Here is a 21,851-nt window from a genome sequence, read left to right as displayed (position 1 = left end):
CCTCTGAGTCCTTCCATGGGCTTCCCCTCAGAAGCAAGTAACAAACTGTGACTGTTCTTCTTCCCTTACATTCCTTCTCCTGTTCCCTTTTCCCTTGCCCCAACTCTAAATTAGGCAATTAGAAATCCAACATCAGTGCATCTAACTAACAAAGCTGGCCCAATTCTTCATCATGCACAAACTGATGTATGTTGTACCCTGACCTGTAATTATTCACAAGTGTGTGTCTTGAGAAAACAAAGCCTTTAGGCCAAGAGCTGGCTCTTTTCTGGGCTAGTTCACCAAGCAGCACTCTGGGACACCATTTCTAGGGTCTACCCTAGTCTATATTTTAAATAGCACTACTACTCATTGTAAAAAAATGGCCCAATCCTCCAAACACTTACACTCATGACTAACTCTAAATACTTGAATTATCCTGTGAGTCATCGTGACTCTGCCAGTTTCATAGTTTCATAGTTTCATAGTGTGTTAACATTGTTGGATAACTGGGCCATCGTTCTAGTTCTAGAATCTTTGTTGTAAGCGATGGTAAGTCCAAGCAAACACGGACTGATTTTCAGAATTTGAATTATTTTTGTTATAAACAAAACAAAAAATGTGACTGAATCCTTCCTCACACAGATCCATAGCCAATAGTTTTGCATCCTGCGCCACTAAGAATAGAGAATTCAAGTGACTGTGTTCTAGTTATTCATAAACTGTAGCAAGTTGTAACATTATTGATAGTCCTGATATCTAAAAAGTTGTACTCACATCAAAAAAGCTATCTTGCTTTAGCTGCAGTATTTTGGAAACATATTACTGATATAATCTAAATACATGGTTTGACTAGGTCCAATGAGGGGGGATTTAAAGTTGTGTACAAATGCAGAACTTAAACAGTTTAACAACAACCCACAAAAAGGAAGGTACTTATTCAGAGCAGAGGACACATTCATTTTGCAGTAAGTGCACCAGATGACAGGCGAAGTTTAAGCCAACTAAGGAGTGATTTAGTTAAGAGACAGTAAATATATAATCCACCCTTCTAAAATCACATGGAGTTAAAAAAAAATTGGCGTTTTCCATTACTGATAAAGACCATATACAGTGACTTAAACTTTTCCCCCATTTCTTTCTTTTCTATTGTTACTTATCAGTATATAAAGATCACAACAGTCATGACACATTACAGCCACTATTGCTATTTAAAATGCAGAACGTATGTTAAAAGTGCTATAACTTTTTAGGCCCTCAATTTTGCAAAAACTATGTATTCAAGTAGCCTTGCTAATACATTAATATCTAACACCAGCAGTAGTATGACAGCTTGAAATTCTATGGGCCATATTCATGGTTGGCATAGCTGACATATCTCCAGTGATTTCAAGTTTGAAAATTAAACCCACATCAAAGTCAGGAAATGCAAAAATAAGGGCTCAGTCATGGAAACTCTAACAGACATAGTGCTTACTCCACGCTTTATCCCTGGCAGCTGTCAAGCAGTTAAGGTTGATGGAAGGAGCTATAAAAGTCCAAAGTAGTATTATTGCATGTGTCATGCCTACCATTCTTTTACCTGTATAATGTGATATATTAGTATAGTTTATGTATGAAATATTTCTATAGCTCTACAATAAATAAAAACTCACTAAAATGCCACAGTGCTGAAAAGAAGCCATGAAATTACTGCCAATACTGGTACAACTAGAAATCAAAATCTGTCAGTTAGTAGAAGCTTAATATAGTTCTCTCCCTTACACATTTCACATTGTAAAGAGGCATATCAGAAGGTATGAAACATCTCATTACAGCCCATATTCATTAAACTGAAGGATGCCAAACAATCACAAATGATACTTTTAAATGTTTCACTTATTCCACCAGAAGACAAGAACCAAAACACAACATCTCCACAAAAAATACACAATGCTGCTGTATGCATACTGCAAGCCAAAAAGGAAGTTTAATGTATTCTTTCTGGCAGGTCACATATTTTCCTTCTAAATAGCTTCACATCACATGATCAATTAGAAAACCCCAAGCAACCACACAGATATTTATATGTAAAAACAAGCAAACAAAGTAAAAACAATCTTCTCCACAAGACAAAGGTGATAGAGAGACAAAGAATAACAAAAAAATTAGACAAATGACACATACTTTAATAATGAAAGTAGATTATTCCATTTATTTTCTAGATTTGTTATGCACCTGGGTTGGGACAACCAGATTTCAGGGGCAAACACAGGACAAGTTTACTCTGAAATCATTTGACTGTACTCTGGGTTAAAAGTAGAGTGGATACACAGTGTACAACCTTATACAGAAGGAAGTTATTCCACTCCGGGGTGAAGTTATTCCTCTGGGGCTACAAACAGCCGTTTGATTTAGATTTGAGCTTTTATCTGCAGCAAGCCCCAAACCTTACAGAAGGACAAAACCATTGTCTACATTAGGAACCTGTGAAGTATCCAAAATAACATTTTACCTCAACCTACAAGGAAAGACTATAAGCCCTCCTTAAAAGGGAAGTCACTAGAGACATAGCAACTAAATATGGGAGTCAGATAAAAAGAAAACAGGGAAAGGAGAGAGGTTAACAGGTTAACAACAAGGAATTTGTGTGACATAGGCTTTTTGCTACATTCAAGGGATCATGGGCCAATGCCTACTAAGAAAAACAGTGACACGGGATACTGGGAAAGACGCAGTGTGACGTGACCCATTAAATGACAGTTCTTATGTAACACTTGGAGCTAATTCAAGTTAATTACCATTTAAACCTTCTGTGTAAATGACTCCTGCCTCTCCCTGCTTGATGCCAGTCAAATCTCAGACTAGTCAGCCCATGTCATCTGTTTTTAGCCAGAAAGTGAAGCGTGAATATTCCGCAGTAGAAATGACACCCATACACCAGCTAAGAGTTTTTAGAGTGGTATCTTCTACTGGCCTAACCGTGTAGTGGGGATAGAGCTAGACAAGCCTTCTGGTGCAAAGCATCCTTCCTCAGGTCATCCTAACACAGCGGTTCTCAACCTTTTGTGGACTCGATCCCCCTCCATATCCTCTACAAACTGAGAACATAAGAACTGTCATTTACTGGGTCAGACTAGGCCCATCTTGCCTAGTGTCCTGTATCACACAGGGGCACAGCGGATGCTCAAAGCAATAATGAACCGGGTGTGACCAGGGTTTCCCCCCACACTGTTTCTCTTCCACCTCAGCCTCCACCATTTAAGATCTAGAAAGTTCAGATCCAGAGGCTGTATCCCTAATGCCTATGTTCAATAGCTACTGATGCCCCTTTCCTTCAAGACTTTTGGCCAGTCCCTTCTTGAATCTGGCTAAGTTGTCAACTTCCGCAACATCTGGTAGCAAACTTACTCCCGACTAGTTTCATATTGGGATCCCTCCTTCTTGTCTTGGGAGAAAACCTAAATAATAAATCCCAATTTCCTTTCTCTTTACCTTGTAGTATTGTTTAAACTCTTGTCAGGCGCCTTCTCAAGCACCAAGGCGCCTAGGTCTGTTTCTAAACTGACCTGACCTAGCCTCTCTAGTCCCGCCTCATAGGGAAGCCCGGGCATGCCGCTAATCATCCTTGTTGCCCTTCTGTGGACCTTCTCTGGTTATATGCCCTTTGTGGAGACCAGAACTGGGCCCAGCGTTCAAGGCATGGGCGCACCAGGGATAAATATAAAGGGCACAAGGATACTTTCCACTCCACTGACTTCGGCGTCCCAGCCCACCATGTATCTATTGGAGAGTCCAGTGGAAAGCAAAGAAGACGGTTAGGAGCCTGGGGAACATGAGTTGTGAGGGGAGGCTAAGGGAACTGGGCTTATTTAGTCTGGAGAAGAGAAGACTGAGTGGGGATTTAATATTAGCCCTCAACTACCTGAGAGGGGGGGTTGAAAGAGGACAAAGCTGGACTGTGCTCAGTGGTGGCAGATGACAGAAAAAGGAGCAATGGGCTCAAGTTGCAACAAGGGAAGGTTAGGTTGGATATTAAGAAAAACTTCCTTACTAGGAGGGCAGTGATCACTGGAACAGATTACTTAGCGAGGTGGTGGGATCATAGAAATTGAGGGTTGCAAGCGACCCCAGGAGGCCATCTAGTCCAGCGGTGCTCAACCAGTGGGATATGCCCCACTGGTGGGAATTGAAGGTCGTGTAGGTGGGACTTCAACTCCTTGTTTCCACTTCAAATAGATCAATCAACAGATAACTTGAACAGTGCAATTCTGTGGCATTTTGTTTTTATCCTGGTGGGACCAGGGTTTTTTTGACAAAATGGCTGGTGGGATGTAAGGTGCATAAGGTTGAGAACCGTGGATCTAGTCCAATCCCCTGCTCAAAGCCAGACCAGCCCCAACTAGATCATCCCAGCCAAAGCTTTGTCTAGCCCGGTCTTGAAAACCTCCAAGGACGGAGCTTCTTCGGCCACCTCTCTGGGTCACTTGTTCCCAGGGGTGAGGTGCAGGGGCTGCACGTGCCCCCCCAAAAGCGCTGGTGCCCCCTGGCAGCCAGCACCCCCCTTAGGTGACGGCCAGGGGGGTGAGGCCCCCCGGCAGGGCTGGCGCCAGGAGAAGCACACTTCTGGGCCGATCAGACACCCCCCTTGGCAGGCTGACCACGGGCACCCCCCTCCCCCCATGACTCAGGAGGCACCGCTGGCCTATGCCTGTTCCTGTGTTTTACTTCCCTCCTCGTGAGAAAAGCCATCCCCGGAGGTTTTTAAGGCCCGAGCCTTGGCTGGGACGCTGTCGTTGGGGCTGGTGCGGGCCCTACTGAGCTCGCTTACAAGCCTCCTTTCCTACGACGCCACCGCAGCGCTCGCCCCTCCGCCCGGCGCGGGACGAGCTGGCTCAGCCCTGCCGCGTGGCACCCGCCGCGCTCCGCAGGACCCGCCGCACCCGCCTGGCGCGGAGCCGGGCGCCCCGGGGGCAGGCGCTCGCCTCCCGCCTGAGCCCCGGGCGCCCGCCAGCAGGCGGCAGCGCGGAGGCCGCCGCTCTCCCCTTCCCTTCCCCCGCGGGCCGGGCCGGGCCGGGCGGAGCCGGGAGCGGGGCGGGCGCTTTCCCGGCGCGGCGGCGGGACAGGATGCGGCCGCCCGCCCTGCTCTGCGCCCTGCTCGGCCTCGGGCTCGGGCTCGTGGCGGCGGCCGGCGCGAGGCGGCGCGGGCCCGGCGTCACGGCCAAGGTGACGGAGCGCAGCCGGGGAGGCGCGTCCCTCGGGCGGGCGGGCCGGCGCGGGGGAGGTGGCCGCGGCCTGGGCGGGCGGAGGGTCCCTCAGCCCCGGCCTTGAGTTTGGGGCCGCTGGGGCCGGAGCAGCTGCCGGCCTGGGGGAGAGGGACCGGAGCTTCCTCACGGGAGCGGCCCCGGCCCTTGTGCAGCCCGCTGCCTTTGCAGCCTGGCGCAGCTTGTCTTCCGCAGCTGCAGAAAAAAGGGCCGGGTGCCCCCCTGAATGCACGGCAGCTCCCGGTGCGACAGTGTTCACGGAGCCTCCTGGCAGCACGAGCGGGACGCTGCAGCGGTGGCAGTCCAGGGAGGGTGCCACGTGCAAGGATGTCTCGTTTAGGGGACCGACTGTGGGGCTGGGATAGAGCCAGAGCAGTGATCCAGTGCCAGCCCCTGTCCCCCGTGTCTGGCTGTCACTTGCCACGTGGTGCTGCTTACCCAGCCTCAGGGCGCATCGATGCAGTCATAGATGCAGATAAAAGGGCTGGTTGTATCCAGGATGCAAGTTAAAGGGCAGCTGGGGTGGGGGGGCCATAAGAGACAAAAGCCACCTGTGTAAGATTTGAAAATCATAACGGGGGTGGAGGAAGCCTCTGGTCAGATTGCTCCTTTGCTTAAGTGGACTTGCTAATCAATTAACCAGTTTAATTTTTATTTTTATTTTGCAGACCCCCCTCAAGAGTCGAAGCGTAATTTGAACCCTGGTTGCATCTCTAAAAGCATCTATACACCCATGATTGGCTGGCCCTGTGTGATCAACACCCTATGGCCGTGTAGGTGGAACTACGTGGCAAGTCACAGCTGAACCTGGTGAAGAACATCTTGCATTGAAAAGCTGATCTTGCTCTATCCCAACTATGCAACTGGTCCTGTAAAAGGCATCACCCAATGAAGTCCTTGTCTCCATGTTAAACAATTGTAATGGTAGCTTAAGAGGGATGTTGTAGCTGTGATGATCCAGGAATGATGGCACATGCAAGGATTTCTTAGGGTGATGTCATTTATGGGACTGTATTGCACAGCAGGGATAGACCGATACCAGCCTTTCAACGTGAGACACTCTTCCCCATGTCCAGCTGTGACTTCCATTTATCTAGCCACAGGGTGTATCAGTGTATTTACAGATGTGGAAAAAAGGGCTAGTTGTATCTATAAATTTATCAATACACCTAATGATTGCCCCCCTCCCACTTTGTAGGGTGATGCCTTTTACCAACTGCATAGCTGGGACAGAATGAGAGCAGCTTTCTAATGCAAGAGTTTTCCCCAGGTCCAGCTGTAACTTGCCACATGGTTCCATCTACCTGGCCACAGGGTATACAGATGCATTTACAGATGTGGGGGGGGAAAGATCTGGTTGCTGGGGTAAAAAACCCTGCTCATACCCAGTTCACTCATTCTTTCAGCCTTCACTGTCTGCCCCTGCATGACACAGGATACAGGGCAAGATGGACTTGTGGTCTGAGCCAGTAAATAGCAGCCCTTACGTGACAGTCCAGAAATGACATGAGAGGCAAGGACTTCTTAGGGTGATGTCTTTTATAGGACCAACTGCATAGCTGGGATAGAGTGGGACCAGCTTTCCAATGTGAGACCTTCTTCCCCAGGTCCAGCTGTAACTTGCCATATGGTTGCACATAGCCAGTCTCAGGGTGTGTCAATGCATGTATAAATGCAGAGAAAAGGGCTTGTTGCATCTATAAATGCATCTTTACACCGAATGATCATCTTTCTGTGACACTGTGAAGCAACTGTAATGGCAGTGTAACAGTGAGACGATGTAGCCATGACGGTCCAGAAATGATGAGTGGCAAGGACTCTGTAGGGTGATGTCTTTTATGGGACGACCTGCATAGTTGGAAGAGAGCAAAACCAACTTTTGAACATAAGACACTTCCTCAAGTCGAGCTGTAACTTACCATATGGTTCCACTTACTTGGCCTCTCTCAGCCAGGTGCCCTTAGCTATCTGGGACAGCTGCACTTGAAGAGTGTCTTCATGTTTCCACTGTAGCAGTGCTTTGTAACAAGTAGCCGATGAGTCCCAGCATGCCCTCTGCCAGCACAGATCAGCACAACTCAGCTCTTCTTCAGCTTGTATCTGTGTAATTCTAACCTTGAGCAGCTAATTGTAATTGCCCTTTGTTAATATTGTGACTGTAAGATTTATAATGATATTCCCACTTGTTGAAGTGCTATTTTGGTTCAGTTTCCTAGGTTTTACAAAGAAACTGAGAAGTGTTTTACCATTCATACTTCAGAATTGTATGCATGTCTTGCCTTCTCCTCTTTCACTCTTTAAAATCCATCAGTATTGTAAGTTGACTCACTTTACTGCTTTGCCATATCTCCCTTGTGCTGTGTTGTGCTGTGCTGGCTTTGTCTTTTCCTACCTGGCACTTCTCATTGTATCTGCTTTTCAAGTTCTGAGATCAGGTAGCTCCATTTTAAATTCATAAATCAAGAGGTGATAATCTGGTATCAGTTAACACAGATCATTTTCTCAATTATAATATTCCTCTGTGTTGCTTTAAAAGCAAGAGGCATTACATGAATCAGTTTTGTAGATCCTCTTCATAAGCAGAAAAGAATGTGCCTTATGACACATACAAGATGAATTTTAACTGGAGCACAGTGATAGCCAGATGACTATGCCAACCCACGTGGATACCTAGGATGTTCATGCTTGTTGAAATCAATATGCCTCACTACATAATACACTGGTACTTGATTTTAAACTTTCTGATAACAACAGGACTTCTAATAAAAATAAGTATTAAGGTGATAAAATTGGACCTTCTCAAATTTTTTTTAGGGTTAGATTTAACAAAAGCGTAAACACTCAAGGAATTTCATGAATGCATTTCTGAATATTTGCTCTTTTTAGTAGTATTTAATACTTCTGGATATGTTTGTGTGAAAAGTAGGGTTTCCATGACAAGTGGCAGGGACATGGACTACATAGAGCGAAGGGTATTATTTTTTTCTTTGAGTATAATGGCAGTCAAATTTCATATTCAGACTTAATACTTCTGACCAATAGACGGTTAGGAAACAGTAGGGATATTTAGCAGGACAGCATGAAAGATACATTCACATAGAAAGGAGATTGTAGTAATTTGTGATTGTTACCAGGCTCACTTCTGAGAATCTCAGTTATAAAATATTTTGTTGCAAGGCACAGGTACATTAAATACCATTTTGTAGTATGACACATTAGTGTTTCCTTTAGATGTTTTGACAACCATGACTTAGATTTTTCTAAACCTTAACATGTCTCACTTTGACAGGTGTTCCTTTTTTAATAACCTTTTCAACATCTTTGCATGTTCAAATAGAACATCAAGTCTTATATTCTAAATTCCATTACTAAAATTCTCTTTAACTCATTGGCCTTTTTCAAGAGTCTTTTACAGAAACATTTTGCGCTGTCGTTTCTGTAAATCGAGATGTCTAATTTCTTAAGACACTTATTTCTGTAGGCAGCATGAATTTATTTTTAGCAAGGAAACTTGCTAGATTCTAGGAGCAAATATTTCTCACTCTTAATTTGCCAAGTAAAATACATTTGGACTAAATGCCTGATGCTTTTCACCAGTAGCTTACATGGGTATACGCTTATATACAGTATGGTAGAACGTCATAGTCTCAGTACTTAAGATAGATGGCAAACTGGTTTTTGAGAATCCCTGTATTGTAATTCCATTTTTTTTGTTCATAAACCTGAAATAGAATTAGCTGTTAAAAACTTTTCACTTGATACTCATGCCTGATAAAACTGAAATATGGTTACCTCTCCATATACATTTTGGTACGTGTGTCTCAGAAAAAGCTCTTAGAAATGTGTCTATAGGTTTTGTAAAGGTAGCTTTCTGACTGAGCATTTTTAAAGGAATGAAAATCCAGAACTGATACTTGCAATACCTTGCACATTTTTCTGTGTAGTCCAATATGGGGCATCTTTAAGATGTATTTCCTAAAAACTACATAACATCTTTTAGAAGGACTCTTCATGATATTGTCCAAAGGCAATTTCCTGCTTTATATTATGAAAAGCAGTCTTTCTGTCACTGTTGTATTTGTATGATTATGTTTTCTTCATATGATTATCTAGGTGTTCTTTGATGTGAAGATTGGTGAGAGAGATGTTGGCAGAATTGTAATCGGATTGTTTGGAAAAGTTGTCCCAAAGACTGTTGAGAACTTCATTGCCTTGGCAACTGGTGAAGTATGTTTGTTGTTTCCTTTCTCATTTAGCAAAATGACATCTCAGTTGTTAACTGTTTTAGTTCAGTGTTTTCACCCATTTTTCATTCTGTGAATAAATCTGAGAGAGAGAACCATCTAATGGGCCCAGCTCTTCTGTCTATATTTCTGACTCCTTCCAGCTCTGTGATCAATTCATATGAGGGCAAATAAGGGTCTCTTGAACTAAGAGGAATTTTGTAAATTGTCCTTGTTAAAGCAGAAGCAAAATTGCTATCATCATCCTGTAAATAAACTGCCTCTCTAATCCATGATTTTTGAGCTACACAGCATAGCTCTAGTAAGCACTAATTTGTTTTTGCTTCATGTCATTTTTTATGTCTTTCTATGATTCTAGTAGGGCTGTGATTTGCAATATACCTAGTACAAAAGTAATCTTTTAAAGTTCTTTAATTTTGTTTATATAATGTAAAACTCTTAACATTCAAATTGATTGCCTCTTTCAATGTGCCACAATACATGTCCTGTATAGAAAATCAAATGTACTTGTTTGGAACTTTGTTCCTTTTCTTAGAAAGGATATGGGTACAAAGGAAGTAAATTTCATCGCGTGATCAAAGATTTTGTGATTCAAGGTGGAGATTTCACAGTTGGAGATGGAACTGGAGGTACGTGCTTATTATTGTTCAGCTCTCCTCTTTGTAGTAGGCTTGGATGAAAGAATGAACAAAACAATATTTCCACTTTTCAACCCAGCTAAAATGGATGTAGGTTGTAGGCTATAGAAGCATTTACTTTGGGAGTTCAGGGCCTCCTCAGCCTGAGGAGATTCAAATATTTTATTTCACATTAGTGTTGCAACCATCAGACTGGAGGATAGTCTGTCTGAGGGTACCCTCCACCCTTCCTTCTTTAAAAAGTTAGGCTCTTGTGCAGCTATAGCAGGACAAGATTTCTGGAACTGGGAGGATAACAGGCAAGAGGAGACTTTTTCCTGTAGCGTAGTGGTTAGGGCACTAGGCTTGGAGGGAATGGGAAAGACTTGTTTTCCAATCCCTGGTTCCTGGACTATGTATACATTTTACATTAGACAGTTATTGGATTTAAGAAGGAAATATATGGGCTGAATTGTTCTGTTGCTGGTATACTCTTCTAAACTTGCTTTTGTTTTGTCACAGGAAGAAGTATTTATGGAGAGCAGTTTCCGGATGAGAACTTTAAACTCAAGCACTATGGTATTGGGTGGGTCAGCATGGCTAATGCTGGCCCAGACACTAATGGTTCCCAGTTCTTCATCACAGTGACAAAACCTTCCTGGTTAGATGGAAAACACGTAGTTTTTGGCAAAGTCATTGATGGAATGGTAAGTTTAAAACTGGTCCATGAAAACACATAAATCAGGCAGAATTCATTTTTGTTTGAAACTCCCTAAATCCAGTTCAAACCATTGTCATGGAGAACAGAATTTGGTATTCTTCATCCAGAAAATAATTGTAAAGCACTTGCACTGGAAATGTTATAGGAAACAGCAAATATTTGTTGAAAAAATGAAGGCTAAATAGTCTTTTTGGCTTCTAGATTTCCCCAGATAGAACACTAATGATTGGCTAGGAACAGACACTGGATTTATTCTTGGAAAGTTTGTGCCTGTTTATCCTGGAACAAAAATATCCTGGAACTGATTCATAAGTACGTTGCCCTTCTAATTAGGGTTTAGTGAGCAGCTAAATGCAGAGCCACTTTTTGCCACTGATTCAGTGATATAGTCCTGGGATAACTCTACAGACTTACTTTGCAATATCCTGGGATAAATGGTTACTTCCTTTTTAGGATTTAACCTGGGATAATGGACATAGATGTTTGTACACTTGGACATCGTTGGGGATAAAATAGTTTTACATAAGATGGCAGTAGTGGTGGTTTGCTATAACAAAGAATCTTTTATTCAATTGGGAATATGAAGAATTTATAAAACAGAATTTATGAAGAATTAATACTTTAATAAATGCTTCATATTTGCAATTGAAAAAAAGACTTCCTTGAATAATAGATTAAAAGACTCCTAGGCTCAGCCCCACCAAAATGTTAGCTGTGCTTTTGGAACACATTTTGATGATTATCTAAGGGAAGTTAAGCACAGGAATAATTACCTAAAGAGTAGGGCTGTGCAAAACTTTGGAAGCCGATTTGATCGGGAGGAGATTTGGTCAGATTCAGCAGCCGAATCTCCGAATTGGGAGACTCATTAAAAGGTCCAAATCAAATCCAAAGCCTCCATATCAATTCAGAAAAGATTTGGAGATTCAGATCAGCCAGGGAGAGGCAGGCAAAGCTGGGTGGCTGCAGGTTCTCATGGGGCTTCTCTGGCTGTGCCTGCCTCTCCCTGGGTGCGGGGAGCTGCAGGAGAAGCCCCCATTGGCTGCCCTGCCTGGCCCCATCCCATCTGGCCCCAGCCTCCTGGCAGTTTAAAAAAGAGAAGAAAAAAAGACCCACACTTACCAGGGGCTGTGGGGGCTATGGGGTCTCCTGGCAGAGCCCCCCATGCAGCCCCTGCTCCCCGATCACCCCCCCCCACCCTTGCCTGGCCTCACCCCAATGGCTGTCCCACCCAGCCCAACATCCCAGCAATTTAAAAAAAAAAAAAGCCCCACACTCACCAGCTCTGGCAGTGGGGATACGGGCTTCTGGGGGCTCATGGCATAGCCCCTCTATGCAGTATGGGGCAGTGGGGGCAGCAGGGATCTTCATCCCCCCTGCCTGGCACCCACACAGCAGCTGCCCCATGGTGCAGGTTCAGCACGACTTGGCAAGGTGCTATGTGCTGCCTAGGAGCTGGGACCACTGGGGCTGAACAGTGCCAGGCTCTGGCTGACTGCTGGAGCCACCCCAGCTCCCAAATAGTGCTTGGCTGCCAAGCAGGAAGGATGATCCTCACTGCCCTGTGCTGTGCAAGGAGGTCTCCGCCACAAGCCCTCAGAGGCCCTGATCTTCATTGTCCAAGCTGGTGAGCTCCAATTCTGATTTGGCCGAATCAAATGGGGACAGTGATTCGAATCACTGTCCTCCGTATCGGCTGAATCTGAATTGAATACTTCTCTACTCGCACAGGCCTACTAGAGAGCTTATGGAATTGTTGGTATTGGAATTCTATAAGTGCATTTATCTGGAATGGTGTAGACCAGTGGTCCTCAACCGTTTTTTAAGACTCAAATTACCCCTTATTAGATCCCTGGTACCCCTCAGAAAATGCCAGCTTAGGTTTTACTCCTTTTTTTTTTTTTTTGACTACAGAAAAACAATAGAGCAATTCTTTTGTTGCAAAAAACTTAGAAAAGGTCACAAGAGGTCAACATTTTTTTGACACAATAGATTCCTGTTTGAAATCTTCAGGTTTGTCTTTAGAATCTATGTAACTGTTGCACACCTAACTGCTAGTATTCACAGCAGCTTGCATCATCCTTGAAAGCATTTAATGACACCATGTTTGAGAACCACTGGCTTAGGTGATCCTGCTTTGAGCAGAAGGTAGGATTAAATTACCTCTTTAAGTCTCTTTTAGCCATTTTTTTCTGTTTGTAGTTGGCAAACAAAGTGATAAATCATACAGCATCTGACTTCACTTACTAATTTCTGGTGGCTTGCCCTTGCATCTTATTTTCCATGCCACTTCAGCTCTGTTTTGAAATGGATAGAACCTGTTCTGAAGAATGCATCCTGTGTAGCTCATGAAATCTTCATTTGAATAAAATCTTGTTCAAATGAATTCTAGTTCTCATGAGCCATAAGAGCAGTTGAAACAGTCTTACAGTTATAGTACACTTTAGCTCAGGAGTAAATTAAGTGGTACACAGTTAATCTAATCGGTGAGGGTATGGAATGACCCATATCAGGTCAGAGCCTGGTGGGCATTAGGACAAGGGGGCTGCCACTGATTCTGTGGTGTGGTAAAAACCTTCTCCTTTGGAGCCTGTGCCACTTGACGGTGGTATGGGCAGCATCCCCCTCTTTCTTGGAGCCCCAGGTGACTGACTGCAATATGGTGCAGGGAGAGCCCCCTTCTCACTCAGTGCTACCAAAAGTATGGCTCCACAGGCCAGATCCAAAGGCTCTGCAAGCCATAAGGTTGCCAGCCTCTGATCTGATCTAATCTAATAGCCTTAGATCAGAAAATTGATCATTCAATCTGAATTCTAGCCTTCAAAATAATACTCTATTTGCTAGTGCCAGTTTAGTATTCATAGGCAGGCATCTGATTGGAGGCATTGGTAACATAATTTATGTAGAGTATGGGGAGAAGTCAGATTCTATAAGCACTGGACTGTGGTTAGAAAAAAAAATACTATATTACCTTCATGATCCCTAGAGTTGATAGAACTGCATACTTGTTAAATTGATCAGCTGCAAGGATAGTTTCAGTTTCTTCTTTCTAACTCCAGATGTTCTGTTCAAAATGTTCCATCCTTTTCTATAAACACATACAACAACATTTCAGGCGGTACTTCTCATTAGGTAGGTTCTTGCTTAGGTCCCAAATTACTTCTAGTGGAAAAAGCAAACTTCTGGGGGAAAGGAACTGGGAAAAGTTCCCATTCAGAATTGTTGAAAATGAATTTTATGCTAAGAGCATGTAGTTTTTTGCCTAGTGCTTGATATTAGAGTATTTGTTTCTACTAAATTCAATCCCTTTCTTTTTTTTTTTTTTTAAATAGTCTGTTGTACACTCTATAGAACTTCTGCAGACAGATGAACATGATCGCCCTCTTGAAGACTGTGTGATAGTGAACAGTGGCAAAATAGCTGTGAAAGAACCATTTGTGGTTGAAGTAGATGACTGGTGAAATGAGCACCTACAATGGAAGAGGAAATGTACAGCTTTTCTCTTGGGCCTAAAATAGGGATGCAGCTATTGGTTATCCAGTGAGTTTTCAAATAAATATGCCGGGGTGTTGGCAAATAGAGTGGGAATCTTCAGTTGCAAGATATGCTTCTGTTCTATTCTGCCAAAATTGGGGAAACCACACTTATTTTCCCCCTAAAACAAGGGACATCCAATTAAGTACTAGAGCTGCTAGAAAACCAGGAATTTATTTAGAAACAGGTTTGAAATTTTTCACTGTTTTGCAGGTTTTGAGATGGTCTCATTTTCTATTTCTTGTGAAATATTTCAGTATTTGTTGCTGACAATCCTTTATTTACTGAAAAATCAGATTTTAAAAATTTTTTTCAAAGCTGATTCTTGTAAAAAATCATGGTAAAATATGAAAATGTTTCAAAGCATTTTGATTTCAGTAATTTTCACAAGTCTTTTTCTACAAAATAACTATTTTTACAAATGTTAGTGGGTTCCACAAAAGATACATTATTGCTGCTTTCTTGGAGATAGCGATGTAACACTACAAATGGAAACAACTGACCAGTTCAAATTCAAATCCCTTTAAAGTGCAGAATGGCACTGTTTCTTCTTTTAAATAAAAGTTCTACCAAATACAAGACACTAACCAAAGCAAAGCAACTTAATTTGTATTAAAAATGTGCTTTAGAAAGAACCTCTGTTTTGCACAGGATATTTTATACACAGTTAGCATGTCATGCAAAAGACAGCTCACCAAAGCCTTCAAAGTACAAAGATTTAAGATAGTGCAATTCAGCACTGAATTTTTTTTACCCTTTCCAACTCCTCATTTGCTGGCAGAATAAATTTTAATACATTTTTTAAAACGAAGCATGTACAATAGCTCATTCAAAGATAACTGTACTGAATTTAGGCTGGGCCAGAGATATATATAGGCAATAATAAACTTTTGCATTATGAGAGTTGTTTTTGCTTCTGAACTTTCATTTATAAAATTGAAGCTCGAGGAGCCATGATCTAGCTTCAAAAAAGGGTTTAAAAGCACCTGAAAATCCTGTGATGCCTAACTTTTCAGTGCTTGGTCCCCAGAGCTGACTCCATAAAACCATGAGTAAAGCATCGAGGTTCTTTAACAATGAACTGAGAGAACTTAGGTACTTCTTCATGGGATCCAAAATAGCTGCCAAGCAGGGAACTGGCTAGCCACCCACAAAGCCTGCCGCCACCAAGAGCTAGCCATGAGGGAAGTGCTGAAGATGCTGAAACCTTCTGAAGGGATGGGGGGACTGAAACACTTATTTCAAAGAACTCAACAGTGCTTACCCTTTTGTTTTAAAATATACTCAGAGGAGAAGGATGGAGGTATTTATCTCTTTTATATAATACTCTTATGGTTAAGCAAATACCCAGGAGGATCCAGCTTTAATTCCTTTCTCAGCTCCTCTAGTAGGACTCTTAAGTATGTTACATAATGACTATTTCATGTAAGATAAATGAACAGGCACTGGAACCCAAGATTCCCCCCTTTCCACATGAGCTAAACCACAAAGCTACAGCATCTCTCATTCTCTTGGCCATGAATCCTGAATTCTGTTACCTGCCCTCAGTGTCAGGAGGAAAAGAGGAGGGTGCCCTGCTCACTTAGGATAGCTGGTAACATGATGGTTAGGGCTGTAGCCTGGAAAATGTGGGTTTGAAGCTACCAATACTGAGAAGAGAGTCAAATCCACATCTCCCACTTCCTGGGTGAAGCTCTAATCCTGTGCGTATTTGTACGAAAAGCCCCAAATCTTGCACCAAGTCATCAAAACAATTTTAACGAAAATTGAGCATTTACTTAGCTGGAAGCACCACTGTTCCCTCAGGATCAGATTGCTGTGGCACAGCCCAGTCCTGTCCCTAATGCTCACACCAAATAATCCTTACTCCAGTTAGCTCAATGAATTCTCAGCAATCCAGTAGCACTGAAAATGTGGTTTTGAGACATACAGTGGCATAAAAGTAACGTGGCAACAGTGAAGTGCTGATTTTATTCGACAGATCAAATATTTTCTCATGTTTCATGTCAGAAGAGAACAGAGAACTCTGAAGTAAAAAGCTCTGAAACATGCTTTCTTAGGTTAAAAAAAATTACAAATAATACTTTCAGACTTCTGTTTCTGTTCTAGTAGTTTATTTCATGGCATAATATCCAATAATGCAGGTACAAAGTTTGAAGTTCATCCAGCTTAATTATTCATGTATATGAATACTGATCCTTATAATTTTACCGCTTTATCAGTCATTCTTGCTTGATCTAACCACGAAGTGGTAGAAACTCTGGTTCACAAAACATAAGGATATTAACCACAGTGCAAGTTCGGCTTAGAAATTAAAAACACTTTAGAAATAATAACTAATTGAATGGCCTTTGTAGATGCCATACAAAACTTCCTGATGGATAGAATGCCTTAGGACATGGGCACACAAATGAATTACCATGCATACAAATTTCCCCCCTGGTAAATGAAAACTAAGGCACAGTACCACACTGCTCAATGAAAGAATAAACTACCATGGGTTAACTTTCACTTACTGTGGACAAGAACCTTAACAGCTGATATTGCAAAATCTCTGCTGTTGTTCACTGCATAATAATTGGTCTGCCTGTGCCTTTAGATTGAAATGCATACAACCAATGTCCTGAAACATAGCTATGCTTTCAGAAGATGTAAACTTGTTTCCCAATGGAAAGTCCCGAGCACATAAGATTCAACTTGTTTCAATAAGAAATGAGTTGAGTGATATTTATACAATACTTTATATTACTTCTGTTTTTCAGTTTAAACAATTGAATTTTAAACATTATTTTTTGCCATCTCTCACATGTTTGTCAGTGCCAGCACTTTCAATCCATCCACTGCCAGCAATGGGTAATACGTTGGGGAAATTTCTGATTCAGAAAGGAGTAGTGTAGTTTATAATAAAAGTTAAGAAATAATTATTAAGTTTTTAATTCCTTTGAAAGATTAGTGTAATTCAGTGTATGACTTTCAGCCTTTTAAAGTATTAAATAGTTAGAGTATGTCCATACATTAGTTTACATAATTAGAATACCTATGTTTTCATTTCTGTTGTTTTAAAGCAGCAACTGTAGTGACACTGATTTCATTTTTAAAAGACATAAAGCTTGAAATCAAGGTGAGGTTGTGGTTTTGCTTCCAAGAATAGCTGTCATGCCATAGAATTTTGTTTTGCTCATTCCCTTGAACGTGACTTGGAGACTTGCTTTACCTTCTTCGAGACATGAACTACTTCTACCTGGGAAGTAAATGAGGATAGAATATCCCATGAAGAACTCCCTCAATAACTATGTTTGGAAAGTCATCTGAAAAAGAAGAAAAAAAAACCTGTTTCCTTATACATGTCAATATAATACATATGCTTTTGTGGAACTTAACAAGGGAAGGCCCACTATAATTTAGGATACTGCATCACTCTACTGTTTATCCACGGTGGGGATGTGCTATTAGTAATGCTGCTTCAGCACTAAAGCTACTTTAGTACAGCACTGGGCATTGCATGAATGTGCTGCCAGATTTGTAGCTTATTGATTTAAAAGGATGTTCTAATACTTAATGCTGCTAGGCTCCAGCTCTTTATCTGAATCTTTTCTCACAAGGAAGATGGATTACACTGGCAATTCAATTTCTAACAAAATCTCAATATACTTGAAGGAATTCCAAGATTGCTACTGGGAATACTTCACAGCAGTTTTTCCATTGTGGTTTACAGCTATGTTTAGTCCAAGCAGATTCAAAGATGCCTGTACCATCATAGGAACTTCTCTGGAACAGTACAATTGTAGGCTGTCTATGGAACATAAAAATGTCATATTTCTATTGTATTCAAAGGGGGGAGGAGGATGCTATATTTTTAGCAAAGATGCAGAGGGAATGGACACTACTTTTCACGTTAAATACACCAGTAGTCAATCCTGATGAAAAAGTAATAGACCTTCCAAAGAAGCAGGAAGGCTATATTTTAGTAAAGGAAAAATCCTTTTCAAATACATCATACAACAACTCCTACTCATCTAACAGTGGGCATGTCTACATGTTCATTATGCACTGTAATTACGGTGCATTAAGTTTAGTACCTGTTCCATAAAACATTTAACGTATCAATGTAGCTCTAATGTATAAATGCACTGAAACAAAATCCCGCAGGTACTTTCGAACACACCCACCTGTATGACTTAAGAGTCAATCTTCGTTGGACCATTTCCATTAAGATTCTGTTGTTCATTATTGGCAATTCTGGGCTTTAGGTTACTATTTTAGATTACTATCCTTGGGACTCTTAAAAATGTTACATAAAAGGTATTTTGCATGTTTAAATAAAAAAAGCTGCCATATAGAAGGAAAGATGGGCTCAAAGTTAAAAACAGTATTAGATGCTTTAAGCAACAAAGCTCCACAGGCTAGTACATTTGTGCCTGTAAATCCCTTAGGTGCTTTTGAAAATTTAACAGAATAATGTGAAAATCCAGTGTCAAGATAGATTTGAATCTAATATAGAGCTAAAACATTATGTGCTATAAAGCTATTTTATAATAAAAATTGCTGACATCCAATTTTGATCAAGTATATTGGACAGAAAACATGGGAGAATGACTTTACAGGTTTTGAGCCAACACTTTTGCAAGATTTTTTTAAATGCAAACGGTTTGAAGATTTTGAATGACAGAAGGCATGCTTGCCCACAATAGGTTCTTTACCCTTTTTAAGAATGAGAGAAATAGAAGCAAAAACAGATGAACTGAGGAAGGTCTCCTTCCTCTTCTAGATGATCAAGAAACATCTACAAGGAAGCAAATAACAGATCTCAGTGCTGTTTAGCGTTACCCCTTCATAACTTCTGAGTAGCACCCATGACCAAAACTATTTTAAATATTCCAGCTCATCTCCTTGCAGAGAGCCTGGACAGTTGGGAGGGAGAGGAATTGTCTAGCAAGGACAAATCTACCTTAGCCTGTGCTCATCTCCCCAAACCTCACTTATTTCCTCACCTTGTGGCACCTTTCAAGGGATCTGGCAGCACCTTGTGGCACCCTGGTTGGGAGTCAATATACTACTAGAAAATACAATGTAAGAGAAAGATGCTTACAATGTTTTTACATGGTGAAGACTGTTGATAGATTACAGAAAATTAATGGAACTGTGCAAAGATGAGGGAAGTTCTCCTCAAATTACATTATCCTAGAACCTCCAAGCTGTTTATAGCAAAAGCCAAGAGCAACATAGTGTTAACTGTGCCATTTTATTTTGTGTGTATAAGCATGCCATTTTTGAAAAACTGAAGCACCACGTAAAAGGCAAAGAAAGCTGAAAGCTACCTTACTATAAGTTTTTAAATATAAACAGCCTTATTGAAGGGCTAAATAATGCTGTTGTTTTGAGTGCTACCAACACAAGTTAGTTTACATCTCACACATTACAAGAAGCCATTTGTTTTTGATCCAAAGTTACCTCTTAAAAAATACTTAAAGAAAAAAAATCAAAATTAAACTGAATTCCCAAAGGCTTTGATAAATGCAAGTCTGTCCTTCTTTAGAGCACAGTTTAGAACAGAAAAATATAATTATCATCAGAGAATTACATCTGCTGTAACGAGTCATGCAGCTGAAACCCTGTAAAATGGGTTGAAAATGTAGGTCTTAAATCTGTACATTTCCATTCCACATGCCTCAAGATTTTTCATCAAAAAGGAACTTTAGTATGGAAATAACTTGCTTAACTTTCAATTTACTTACCCAATTACTCATAATTAATTTAAAAAAATCCTAGAGGATATAAAATGAAAGATGAAGATATGATTTCACTTTCTATATTTCTGAGCCCAAAGTCAGAGTCACTGACACAACAGCATGTGGAATCTGTGGAACTGCTGCAATTTAATTTGTGAAACCAGATATTGTTTTGTTTGGCTCCTTCTCTTCCAAAATAAAATAAAAGGGCATTTTTTTGAAGTTTTACTAAGTTTTGAAGTTTTTTGAAGTTTTACTGGGAAGGATTTCACCTTTGATGTTTATTAGTTGCATATTTTATTCGATAAACTCAAAGAATGAAAGCTGCTATAAATTTACACTGTACTCCAAAGGTATTCAAGCTTAACCTGCAGAGATACTTTATGTTGCCAACTCATAATTTTATAATGTCACAATACATGATAAGTGTTTTTTTTTGTTTTAACTCTCAGCTTCTTGATTCATATGACCACATAAAAATTTCATCTTGCATATTTAAAAGAAATGCTGGCATTCATGGTTGTGAAGACAAGCCTGAATATGCTAAGTAACTATACCCAAAGACTCAAAGACCAAAAGCCAAACGAAGAAACTTCTCAAACATACTATTTAAAAAGAACCTCATGCAGTCTAGCTTTTATTTTGAACATATGGGACTTGTCAAACCGTGGCAACGTCAAATAATTTCCTATGTTATCTACTTAGTTTTTGTGAGTGGCCTATATCATGCTTATTAAAAAAATAGTAATAGCAATTTGTCCAAACTCAAATCCCCACTTTTTAAATTTAAAAATTTTAATTTACAGTTTTAGTGGAACGTTTTTATGTAGCAATGGATATTTACGAACGACACACAAACATATTTCCTTTTACAAAATGTGGTAAGAATAACAGTCCTTGCAATGCAAAAAGCTAGCAATGCAGCAGCACTACGCAATGTGTTTTTTTCCCATCATTTTAAGAACAAAAACAGCATAAAACCTTGAGTTAATAAAAGGGAGGGAGAAATAAACAAGATAGATTCCAACTACCTTTTCCAAGAGTTCTTATGCAGCACGTACTAAGAGATCAGGGCTCAAGTAAACACATCAATTACCCTTAAAACATACATTCTTTCATATAAAAGAAACATTACTGGGGGTGATAAGGAAGTAATAATCCAAGTAGTAATACAAAAAATGCTAATAGCAGATTGACAAGCATTTAGAAAAAAGCACTGATAAAGAACTGGACCTTCAAGGTCAAACCCTGAAGGCAAAACAAGAGACATTGTTAAAAGCAAGAGAAGCAGCAGAGTAAGTCTTTTTTGGTTTTGTTTAATTGAGTTCACAGTAGATTTGGTTAGCAGAACAATTGGGAAAAAATTGCATCTTCATATAAATCATCTGCTCCAATTAGGATTTTAAAGGTCTTTTATACGAGAACTAGTGCTTTATTGGCAGGTTATTAGAATTTGGACTAGTGTCGCTCAGCAAGTCCTGTATTAATAATAATGCGGTTTATGTGGTATAGGGTCAGATCAGTAAAGAGCTGTTAACAGATGACAGGTTTGATTACCATTGGCTTTAGGCAAGACATATGGATCCCTTAGGAACAGCAGCACAGGCTGGTGGGACAGTTTGCTGGAAAGGTCAAGAACAGGAATGTCAGTATCAAGGGACAGTAAACAGAATATACTACAAACTAGCTTTGATAAAGTGAGGTGATCAAGCTGCTCAAATAACATTGGTTTGTTTATAGATGCAAACTCTGGCAAGGAACAAGTTTCATTTTCTGGAAGCGAA

At 40.8% G+C, this 21,851-nt stretch overlaps 2 protein-coding genes across 4 annotated transcripts in view; one reads left to right on the top strand and one right to left on the bottom strand.

Annotated features, from left to right (window-relative positions):
* The first annotated feature begins 4,816 nt into the window (after positions 1-4,816).
* PPIC (peptidylprolyl isomerase C) lies at positions 4,817-15,241 on the top strand. Its single transcript, XM_090038459.1, has 5 exons — positions 4,817-5,184; positions 9,336-9,449; positions 10,002-10,095; positions 10,606-10,790; positions 14,137-15,241. The coding sequence occupies exons 1-5, from the start codon at positions 5,086-5,088 to the stop codon at positions 14,263-14,265; spliced, it is 621 nt and encodes a 206-aa protein (XP_089894585.1). The 5' UTR covers positions 4,817-5,085; the 3' UTR covers positions 14,266-15,241.
* A 156-nt stretch (positions 15,242-15,397) lies between these two features.
* Positions 15,398-21,851, bottom strand: part of SNX24 (sorting nexin 24) — a 141,729-nt gene continuing 135,275 nt past the window's right edge. Inside the window, exons 6-8 of one of the 3 annotated variants that reach the window (XR_016441236.1) lie at positions 21,625-21,689; positions 19,039-19,121; positions 15,398-17,646 (exon numbers count right to left, since the gene is read on the bottom strand). Coding sequence is in view for 2 of the 3 variants with exons in the window: in XM_090038460.1 (XP_089894586.1) it covers positions 17,576-17,646; positions 21,625-21,689 (136 nt within the window). In the remaining variant the exon portion in view is untranslated. The other 2 variants (XM_090038460.1, XM_090038461.1) reach the window with 2 other exon arrangements.

This window comes from Crocodylus siamensis, chromosome 3, assembly GCF_052110815.1.
Source record: "Crocodylus siamensis isolate JL-2025a chromosome 3, ASM5211081v1, whole genome shotgun sequence".
NCBI classification, from domain to species: domain Eukaryota; kingdom Metazoa; phylum Chordata; order Crocodylia; family Crocodylidae; genus Crocodylus; species Crocodylus siamensis.
Note: the sequence above shows the minus strand (reverse complement) of the source record. Positions and strands in the feature narration are given on the sequence as shown.